Here is an 11,818-nt window from a genome sequence, read left to right as displayed (position 1 = left end):
TTCATTGTGTCAGGAAAGTTGGGAGCTGAGGCTGGAACACAAAGACAAATATGTTCGCTGCCTACCAGAACAGCAGGGAAGAGGACACGAAAATATTAAATCAAAACTAATAATATAATACTAAGTGCCTCAATCAAGAGATATAAAAAAAACATGTGATCCAAAACCTGTAGAATTAAACTAGAAATATACATTCTGAGCAATAGGCAAAGTCACAGTAGATTAACTCTCACCTATCTTAATGAGCACACTGGAGTTCTGAACAAGCTCCATTCACCCAGGGACTGTAATGGTCAAAACATTCATTCACTGGCTCTCACTCATTAGTTCTATAGATTCCCCCTTAATGTGGATGAAGCCATGTTAATACTTTTGTAAAGAGATGTTGATTGACTTGCTAAGTGTAATATTCAATGTAGAATATTCCAAATAGGACATGTGATATAAATGTCATTACCACCACCACCACAATAATTCCTGTTTCCATTAAAGTTTGTTGATAAAGTTATTGAGAAAGTTTTATTCTAGATCAACACTCAGGGTAGTAGATGGTACAAACTGGGGGTAGTCTGCGTGAAACAGATAAACTGTGTCTACATGTCTGGCACTTATGACCTACTTCCTTTATTCCCCATAATATATAATGCTCTACACAGATACCAGAGAAAGCTAAATGAATGTGTGGAATCCCTAGTCATCTATCACAGGTTGTACGTGAAGCCCACCTTCATTTCTGGGGTTTTTTTATGATAGTCACACAGAGAGAGAGAGAGAGAGAGAGAGAGAGAGAGAGAGACAGGGAGAGAGGGAGAGAGGCAGACACAGGCAGAGGGAGAAGCAGGCTCCATGCACCTGGAGCCCGACATGGGATTCGATCCCGGGTCCCCAGGATCGCGCCCTGGGCCAAAGGCAGGCGCCAAACCACTGCGCCACCCAGGGATCATTTCTGGGGTTTTTAATATATTTTTTATTGAAGTTTGATTTGCCAACATACATTGTAACACCCATTGCTCCTCCCATCAAGTGCCCTCCTCAGTGCCCGTCAGTCACCCCATCCCCCACCTGCCTCCCCTTCCACTATCCCTTGTTCATTTCCCAGAGTTAAGAGTTTCTCATTCTGTGTCACCCTCTCTAATTTTTCCCACTCATTTTCCCTTCTTTCCCCTATAATCCCTTTCACTATTTCTTATATTCCCTACATGAGTGAAACCACATAATCAAAGGAAATTGAGGTCTCTGGTGTTCTGGGATAGTTTCTTGAAGAACAAAAGGAAGTCCTTAGGGAAAGTCAGGCTCCATTTACACTCCCATCTCTTGGCTCAACCTTGAGAACAATGGGCTTTTCAGGTTGAATAATCCCTTGAGCATTTAATTTCAGGGGGATCTGCAACAGTTAAACAAGTATATGAGAAACGACCAGTGAAAATCCAGCTAACAACAGAAGCGAAGCAGGCAAGATATATGAAGGACAATAATGCATTACAAATATATAAATACTACTTATAGATTCATATATCTCTGATTCTTTAAAATTATTCTGTAAGTTGTCAAGACTGGAGTATGTAAGCATTCATCCATCACTCATTCAACAGAGTATCTACTGACCACCCACTCAGTACCAGGCTGGAGACAAACTCATATTGGTTTATATACTTTTATATTTAAATTTTAAGTAAAAAGGATGAGTATTTAAAATTTAAAACAGATTCTTACCCATTATGGCAAACAATTTTGAAAAGTGAGAGAGATAACGTTGTATACGTTGAAGCTTGTGAGGTCATCCTGAGTGTTTATTACACATTTTATCATATGAACATCTACACTGATAAACATCCTGTACTCTCTCCCATGGAAACATCCATCCATGATAACAGACTAGCATGGAAAGGGAGCACAGCCTGACTGGAGAAGGTGGAGCCAAGTAGCTAGGATGGCCTGGACCATGGGACTCCTTCACATCAGTCAGGCATGTTTCACACCAGTGACTCTCAACCTTGCTTGCACTTGAGAATCAGTGGGGACACATTTAAAGCCATTCTCTGGGTGAATTATGTTAGAATATAGGATTTTTAATGAACCCACTGACTTCAGAGTAAAACCAAGGTTGAGAACCATGGTCACAATAGCGTCTATAAATTGTAGTGGAGAAGAGCATCATTCAAAAGTCACATCATGGTTATCAACACATTGCACATCATGATTGTGCACAACGTGTTCCTTTCCTTTCAGTGGACTTGAAAGAGATTTAAAACACTGCTCAAGATCAAAGGACTGTGCATAATAATTTCATGTGAACTACACTGACAGATGACCCTTATGGTTAGGCGGTTATGAATCACAGATGTGGCACTCAAGAGCTAAATGACTCTTCAAGGCCACAGATGACTCGAATAGATTACTGAGCTGATAGAACAACTTACTAAGGATAAATGAGCACATTCGCTCACAAACACACACACACACACACACACACACATCTATTTCATATCTCTTAGTTAAAAAAAAAAACAATAAAACACTATTTATGCAGAAATTTATCTCTCTGACCTGTGTTTCTTTACAAGGTTTGAAGGAGAAGTTCTGCAGGACCCTGACAAGGGCAAGTTTCATGTTCATGATTGCAAACCTCATTCCAATGCAGTTTCTGGGTCCAGTTCCAAAAGGCAGGTATGTATAAGGATTTATGCTGTCCTTCTTCTCCTTACTGAACCTGGTTCCACAATGGAAGTGGAAAACAAGTTTAGTTAATCATAAAAACCACAAGAAGTACATGTTTGGGGTTCTCAACCAGGAGTATATAGGAAACTTTGATGGGTTGGTTACTGTAATCCTGCCATGCTTATTCTGCTATGACAATTGTAAGCTACACAGGTCGTTGGATTCCCCTTGCCCTATGGGAGCATTCAGTCTTGCTGAGGACATGACATAAATGCTGTTGAAAAGATTTATCTTAGACACTAGAATTATATTGAGGGTGGTGGGATGTCCACACTTTGAAAGGCAAGCAGGAAATGAGCCTGACTGGAGGAAAGGTAGGTTCATGCCTCCATTCCCACTTATGTTGGTCACATGCTCATAGAAAAAGGAAGTAGAGAAATGCCTCCTATGTTTTACCATTGTTATTTTTCCCTTCACATCCCTACACTCCCTGCTAGGACCACTCCCAACCACTTACACGGAAAAGATTTTCACATGATTTACATGGGCACGTGACACTACTCCACTATAATGATACTTAGATCTATGTATAATCATTATAATCATTGAGTTTTTGTCTATCTGTTCTAAGACACTATAAATTCCTTTTGGGTTAGACCTATGCTTCATTCAAAATTCATTCCTTGGGATCCCTGGGTGGCTCGGCGGTTTAGCACCTGCCTTTGGCCCAGGGTGTGATCCTGGAGTCCGGGGATTGAGTCACACCTCGGGCTTCTCTCTGCCTGTGCTTTTCTCTCTGCCTATGTCTCTGCCTCTCTCTCTCTCTCTGTACATACTTTCATGAATAAATAAATAAAATCTTTTTAAAAATTCATTCCTTAATACTTATATTAAGGAAACATGTGGATTTGGGAAAATGATAATGGCATTCAGGTGAGGTATTATTTAAAACTCCTTATATCATGAAGAACATACTGAAATGTTTACATGATATGCCTTAAAATAATATGGCAAACAGTAAAAGAATTATAATGGTGTGTGGATGGAGTAGCTGATATGGGTTAGTAGTTACTAGGCAGGTGGTGGGCATATATAAATTCATTAAAAGTATTTCATAGACTTGTGTCTATATAATGTTTGTGCATGTGTCAAAAATTCTCTGCAATAGGGGAGACTGGGTGGCTCAGATGGTTAAGCATCTGCCTTTGGCTCAGGGAATGATCTTCAGGTCCTGTAATCAAGCCCCACATTGGGGCTTCTCCTTCTCCCTCTGCTCCTCCCCCTGCTTATGCTTGCTTTCTCTCAAACAAATAAAATCTCCTTAAAAATTATCCATAAGGGGTACCTGGGTGGCTCAGTTGGTTAAGTGTCTGCCTTTGGCTCAGGTCACGATATTAGGGTCCTTCCAGTGGAACCCCACATCAAGCTCCCTGCCCAACAGGGATCCTGCTTCTCCCTCTGTCCCTCCCTCCTGCTTGTGCTCTCTCTCTCTCTCTCTCTCACTCTCTCACTCACTCTCTGCCTATCTGAAATAATAAATAAAATCTTTTTTTAATTATTCATAATTGATATTTTTAATACATGGATTTCACTACCTGGCACAGTCCCTAACACACGTAGGTAAGCATTTCCTCTCATGGCTGAATGAATCATAAACAAGTAGAGGAGTGATCACTGGTTTCTATTTGAGAAGCTATAGGAGATTGAACAGCTGAACTTGTGGGAGCCATCAGGTCTCCTGGTCCAGAAAACAGATGACTTGGTCAACTCTAAGTTCTTTCAGCAAGTACTATGTGTAGATGCATTGCTAGCACTAAGGACACCATGCGACAAGAAAAGAGCTCTGCTAACAGGGACTTTGCGTTCAGGGGCTAAACATCTAGGTCTCTAAAAACTCATCCAAATTTTGCCCACCAATACAATAAACAGGAAAGCATGGACTTTTGCAGAATTCAGGCTTACCCAAAGCCAGACTCTGCTCTGAATTCCCAGAAGAGAAAGCTCAAGACCCCTCCAAGGAGGATGTCTAAATGGCTAGAGAACAGATGACCTCACTTTGGATAAATCCTAGATACTAGAGAGATGAGAGATGCTTAGAACTGCAACCACAGACAGCACAGGAACTATCAGGTCTCCAGCACACTCTGTCCTCAGGCTGCTGCTCCTCCTGCCAGGGATGTGAACTCTCAGCACCACAGCCTCTGTCCTCACACTATACCTAGCAGACATGGTGGCGCAGGGTTACACACACAGAATGCGAAAATCTAAGGAGTAAATCCAGAGAGCTAAAGAGGACAGAAACAAACACTAAAGTAACAAAAAGTCCCATTTTCTTAATTAAGATAATGGTTAAGTATTTTATGTATACACATAGAATCACAAACACAAATATGGTACGTTGTTTATACTTTACTGTTACATTAACTCAGTACCTCAAAAATATATAATGCCATCTTAACTTTTAAGCTTCTATATGTGCATAGAAAAATATCCACAAGGACATACATCACATGATTAATAATCCTGATATATTGTGACTGGTGATGATGTTACTTTTCTTTATTCTCAACTAGAGTTTGTAAAATGTGGACAATAATGTTCATTTTGTAACAAGAAAAATACTTCTAAGAATAAAAAAATGTACAAATAAATCATTGTACCACCACACGATTGTCATCTATACTAAGAAGATACAGAATATCCTCCAATATGAGGGTGGGTTCCCCTTTGCAGGGTTCCCTGTACCTTTCAGGTCGGAATTCCTCAGGCTCTAGCCAGAGATTCTGGTCTCGATGAAGAGTAAAGGTTGGCACCATCACCAATGTCCCTTTGGGAATGAACACTCCACTGATCTCCACATCTTTCTTACAGACCCTCTCAATTCTACCAGCGATTGGGTATAATCGGAGAGTTTCATTCAACACCATGTCCAGATATTCCATCTGCACAAGGGCATCGTAAGTGGGCAATGCCTGGAAGGAAAAAAACAGATTTTGATAAATTGAGATTTGGGGGCAGCCCGGGTGGTTCAGCGGTTTAGCGCCACCTTCAGCGTAGGGTGTGATCCTTGAGACCCGGATCAAGTCCTGCATCAGGCTCCCTGCATGGAGCCTGCTTCTCCCTCTGCCTGTGTCTCTATTCTCTCTCTCTCTCTCTCTCTCTCTCTCTCTCTCTCTCATAAATAAATAAATAAATAAATAAATAAATAAATAAATAAATAAAATCTTTTTAAAAATTGAGATTTGGGATCAAAATTCAATGCACTGTATAGACTACTACTGAAGTATTAGGAACACCTAAGAATCATGTATTTTGGTAAAGGGTATTTGTGGACATTTGAATGTCTAGCATGTCCTTTGATCTACTCAATGGCTCACTGACATGTGAGTAATAGACGTAAGCAGCAATAGTAATGACTGGGGGAGACCACTATGACAATCTCCTACACAGGGCCTGAAATCCTTCCCACTACCAGGTAATGGTTTTTCTTCCTTGTGTGAACAAAAGTGACTAATAGAGTGTGACCCTTGACCTTTTTTCTACATTTTTTGTTTAAATTTATCTTTTTAACATATAGTGTATTATTAGTTTCAGAGGAAGAATTAGAATTAGAACTGACTGCTCAGTTGCATATAATACCCAGCGCTCATTACATCAAGTGCCCTCCTTAATGCCCATTACCCTACTACCCTAACCCCTCTTCCACCTCCTCTCCAGCAACCCTCATTTGTTTCCTATACTTAAGAGTCTCTTATGGCTTGTCTCTCTCTGTTTTTTTCTTTCATTTGTTTTTATTGAAGTTCTATTTGCCAACATATAGTATAACACCCAGTACTCATCTCATCAAGTGCCCTCCTCAGTGCTCATCACCCAGAATCCCAACTCCCTCTCTGTTTTAATCATATTTTCCCTTCCCTATGGCCCTTAATCTTAAATGAAATCTGTTGAAGTCTTTTGTTCCTTTCAAAACAGGGGCGACACATCTGTATCATGAAAGGAGAATGTGCCCCAGAAAACTCCCCTCTTCCTCATAAACTGTCCTAGTTGAAATATCCTGCCTTCCTAGTTTTTCAATTATATTTACAATATTTGGAGAAAAACACTAAATAATTTGGCGAGACACTACTTTCTTTCAACGCAAATGGGGCAAGAGAAGGCTACAATTGGATGCTACCAATTGTGGGCACACAATTTCAGTTCTAGGAAAAGTAATACAGGGGATCAGAACCCTATTCTAAGCCCCACCCTCTGTTGCTGGAAGGGTCTCCTAGTCGTCACTTTGGAGTCTCACTGTTTGCCCAACAGGCCACTCCAGACCCAGAGGTCAGGTCTCTTCATAAGAAGGGAACTTCAGGATGGGCAGAGATCTGAAAACAGTGTGGGCAATATATGTCTATCACTTGCTGTTACGTGTAAGACCCAACATTGTACAGATTAGAGGTCAATCAGGATCCAAGCACTTGGCTCCTAGCTTGAATTCTACACTACTAGTTATGTGATAGTTTAAGAATGTCATATTGTCTCTCTATAGCTCAGTTTCCTGACTTGTTAAATGGAAATAACAGAGTTGACACTTCATAGGGTGTGTAGTAGAAAGTAGTAGAAACATACACTGCTCACCCAGGATCATGGAGACCCCCATATTTCCTAGCTCACATGAACTTACGGGAAACCATTTTGCAAATGAGGGGTGAACTGATGAGATGAATGTAAGTCTGGAGCCAAACATTTGAAAATCAAGTGAGTAACACATAGTTCCTTATTACCAAGCAAACAATAAGTCCCCAGGTTCTAGATAATGCAGGTATAAGAAAATGGAGCCTCTTTACCTGGTATCGCCAATAACTGTATGGAGCAGAGACTCACTCCCAACTTCTGCTAAGGCCCATATCTGACATGCGAATGTGGAAATAGGAGTAAACATTTTATGAAAACCTACTAGGTTTGAGGGCTAATCTGTTACTGAGACATAACCAAGCCTACACTGACTCCCTTCTTCTGGTATGACCCCCTCACCTTATTGGGGAAAGTCGCATCAATCTCCTCCTGCAGTTTCTGCTGGACATCAGGGTGAGTGGCCAATTCATACATAAGGAAGGAAAGAGAAGTGCTAGTGGTCTCATAGCCAGCAAAAATAAAGATAATAGATTGGGCCACCAGCTCCAAATCAGATAGAGCTAAAAGGAGAAGAAACACATTTTAGCTATAGCAGGTGAATGTAAAACACACACACACACACACTTTAGATAATGAGAAGTCCATTTGAAACTCCCAATTCCCTTGGGGAAAATGTGAAAGCAATTCAGAATCAAACTCAGAGTGGTTTGCACTCTGATGTCTATCTTACAGAGCCAGAAAAGCCAGAAGTTATCTTGATCTGGTTCTTCCTATGGTCTATGCTATTCTTGGCCATCTGCTCCTGCTAATGCCACCCTCTGCACCAACACAGATAGGTAATTTCAGGAGATGGCATTTCTGTCTAACGTACATGGTGTTATCAGCATGACCTTTGGAGGATCCTAAAAGTACTTCAGTCATAAGTAACGTGGGATACCATTCTCCCCCAAGAAAGTTTATATTCTTCTAGCTAAAAGAGAACTTAAATTTCTTTAGAGTTTGTGATACTAAGACTCAATTGTCAGGAAAAAATGAATGATCTTTCATCTAAACATCTTTGTGGAAAGTGAAGAGAACAATATTGGGCTACTGATAAATTCTTGTTGCTCAAAGAGTGATCCATGGACCATCAGCATCTGCAGCATCTGGGAGTTTATTAGAAATGCAGAATCTCAAACCTCACCCTAGAACTATCAAATCAAAGTCTGAGCTTTCATGAGATGTGGTGATTTGTGTGAACAACCTAGCTTGAGAAGCATGGATTATACCTTTCAGAGGTCTCAGCTAGTAGAAGACCTGGCACACAACTTCGCAAGTGCATGATCTCCAATATGTACAGAAACTACAACACAGACAAAAAGCTAGAAGAGTGGTGATGGAACTAGGATAAGTAATGCCACCAAATGAGCAGAAAAAGAATGTGTCAATAGCAGGGTATAGGCCAGCATGAAATTTAGACAAACTGAATCTAGTGAATGGAATTAGCAATACTTATTCAATCATGGTCTGAATGTCACCTTCTTTAATAATGGCCCCACTATGAAGATGTTGGCATATCCTTTGATTTTCTCCTGGCAGAAACTCAGCATGGTCATGCTCTAATCTCTTTGATCAGAACTGTATTAGGACATTTAGATACTAAGAGCACTGACCTACCACAAACACATAACTCAAAACTAAAAATAATATAAAAAGTACAAGAAAAATATATAAAATTCTGATTTCCCAGTCATATTTTGTTATGCTGCCCTAGATAATTCAACCATCAGATTCTTGCCCTCCATACCATGGATCCCATGATAATAAAAGTTTAGGGCTGTGACGTCCAATTGGTAGCTACTTGCCAGATATAGCTATTTATATTTAAATTTTAATTAGTTATATTAAATACAGTATAAGATCTCAGGGTGCTTGGGTGCCTCAGTCAGTTGAGCATCTGCCTTTGGCTCATGGCTCAGGTCAAGATCTCTGGGTCCTGAGAACGAGCCCCATATTGGGCTCCCTGCTCACCAGAGAGCCTGCTTCTCCCTCTCCCTCTGCCTGCCACTCCCCCTGCTTTTGCTCTCTCTTTCTGTCAAATAAATAAATGAAATCTTAAAAAAAAAAAGATTCAAATCTCAGTGACACTACCCACATGTCACATACTGAATAATCACATGAAGTGGTTCTGTTCAGGACCAAGCATATATAAAATATTTCCTTCATCACAGAAAATAGTAGAACTACATAGATAGATAGATAGATAGATAGATAGATAGATAGATAGAGACATTAGTTATACACATATATATATATTAGTGGTATGATAGAGTAAGCCCATCCTTTTTCTCTAGAATCAACTGTTATATTCAAGAATTTTGTGAGATGACTGTCAAACCATAGATAGCTTGAATTTAACCAAGATGGAAATATATCTGTCATAAAAACAACTATAAATCAAGCCTCCTCTTTTCTTTCAAACACAGAGATCATAATTAAATTACTGGTTATGGATAGATATACAAATGTTTATGTTGGTCAGTCCTGTGTAAATATATTTGATGTTCTTAACTTGGCTAACTGAGAGGAAATAGAAGCAAAGAAACCCTAGTAGCAATGAGTACTCGGGGATCCCAGATTTTGGTTTCTAAATACTATTCTCACTAAAAAAAAAAAAAAATCAGTTTCTTGGAGAAATGGCTGATTCCAAGGCTCGTCAGGGGAAACAAAAGAGAAATCTGGAATGTCTCACACCAGAATGCAAGGAAATGCTCAGAAAATAATATGGGAAAAGGATACAGATACTCTATGTGCTATAATGGTGGTTACACATCATTATACATATGTCAAAGCCCATAAAATGTACAACTTAGGGGTAAACTGTAATGTAAACTATGGATTTTGGGTGGTAATAATGTGTCATTGTAGGTATATCGATTATGACAAATTTACCATATTGTGTGGACTTTTGATAATGGGGGATGCTGTAAGTAGATATGGCAGGGGGAATATGGGATAAATCTCTATGTCTTTCAGTCAATTTTGCAGTGAACCTAAACTGCTATAAAAAATAAAGTCTATTGGAAACATAAAGAGAGAAGAAAGAAAAAGGACACAGGAACCCACTAAAAAGGACTGCCAGAGGAAAAATCTGAGAGAATTGAAGATCTAAATAAAAAACAATGTAAAAAAAAAAAAAAAAACAATGTAAGAGGGATCCCTGGGTGGCTCAGCAGTTTAGCGCCTGCCTTTGGCCCAGGGCGCAATCCTGGAGTCCCGGGATCAAGTCCCACGTCGGGCTCCCGACATGGAGCCTGCTTCTCCCTCCTCCTGTGTCTCTGCCTCTCTCTCTCTCTCTCTCTCTATGTCTATCATAAATAAATAAATAAATAAATAAATAAATAAATAAATAAATAAATAAATGAATAAATAAATCTTTAAAAAAAAACGATGTAAGAGACTAAGTTAGTAATATAAGAGATCATACTGACATATATAAATAAAAAAATACAATAAGGAATGGAAAGCTCACCCTAACAATGGACTATCACTCAGAATGTAGAAGAATGGTGGAAGTAGAAAATCATTATTTTGTGACCATCATGGTAATAATGGTTATAGTCAAAGATCATCTGTGGATGATAAAAGTAGTAGGGAACAGTTTAAGAGAAACACAATATGCACAAAGTCACAAAAGCATCCTGCACCAGTTACTACCTAATTACAAAAAGAAAAAAAAAACTTCCAGTAGACTAAGCCAGTGAACATAAATTTAACCAAGTGTGTCAAGTTAAGGTCACCAACACTGGGGCCATGTGCCTCCTGATGTAATGAATCCTGATGTGAATTTCCAGGCAGAGGTTCTGATTAACTGGATCTGGATTAGGCTGCAGGATTGACATTAAAAACAAACTCCCTGGGGATCCCTGGGTGGCTCAGCGGTTTAGCACCTGTCTTTGGCCCAGAGCATGATCCTGGAATCCCAGGATCAAGTCCCACATCAGGCTCCCTGCATGGAGCCTGCTTCTCCCTCTGCCTGTGTCTCTGCCTCTCTCTCTCTCTCTCTCATAAATAAATAAAATCTTAAGAAAGAAAGAAAGAAAGAAAGAAAGAAAGAAAGAAAGAAAGAAAAAGAAAGAAAGAAAGAAAAAAACAAGCTCCCTGTGGGAGACCACTGATTGTTTGCCTATCATTGCCCTTCAAGCTTTGAAAAAACTTGTGGACTTGTTTTCCTGGAAAATGCTCTGACTACCATTTGTATCTGAACATGTGTCTTTATTTGACAAAATTTTATCTGCTAAAAATCATCCTCCACACCTCAGAATCACACCCATCTCTCTGAGCCACCCCATCAATGGCCCTCTGAAGCTCTCCTTGCCTACCTTTATGAGTGTCTGTTTCTTTGGAATTCTGGGAGTTAATCATCAGCTGAAGAAAGTCCACTCGATGCTAGAAACAGAAAGAGAAATTTCAATGACAAAAAATCACTTGTGAAGTCAGAAATAAATCAGAGGTACAATACATAACATCTTTCCTGAGAATATGGCCCTTTACCTCTAAAAAT

The 11,818-nt window shown here is 39.6% G+C and overlaps 1 protein-coding gene across 1 annotated transcript in view; it reads right to left on the bottom strand.

The window, feature by feature from the left end:
• Window positions 1–760: 760 nt before the first annotated feature.
• LOC129519425 (cytochrome P450 3A12-like) overlaps window positions 761–11,818 on the bottom strand; it is a 31,160-nt gene continuing 20,102 nt past the window's right edge. The window contains exons 9-13 of the mRNA XM_055339919.1: window positions 11,637–11,703; window positions 7,675–7,835; window positions 5,404–5,630; window positions 2,548–2,710; window positions 761–1,384 (exon numbers count right to left, since the gene is read on the bottom strand). Of these exons, the coding sequence (XP_055195894.1) occupies window positions 1,289–1,384; window positions 2,548–2,710; window positions 5,404–5,630; window positions 7,675–7,835; window positions 11,637–11,703 (714 nt within the window). The 3' untranslated portion in view covers window positions 761–1,288. The remainder of the gene's footprint in view (window positions 1,385–2,547; window positions 2,711–5,403; window positions 5,631–7,674; window positions 7,836–11,636; window positions 11,704–11,818) is intronic.

This window comes from Nyctereutes procyonoides, unplaced genomic scaffold (assembly GCF_905146905.1).
Source record: "Nyctereutes procyonoides isolate TBG_1078 unplaced genomic scaffold, NYPRO_anot_genome, whole genome shotgun sequence".
NCBI lineage: Eukaryota > Metazoa > Chordata > Mammalia > Carnivora > Canidae > Nyctereutes > Nyctereutes procyonoides.
Note: the sequence above shows the minus strand (reverse complement) of the source record. Positions and strands in the feature narration are given on the sequence as shown.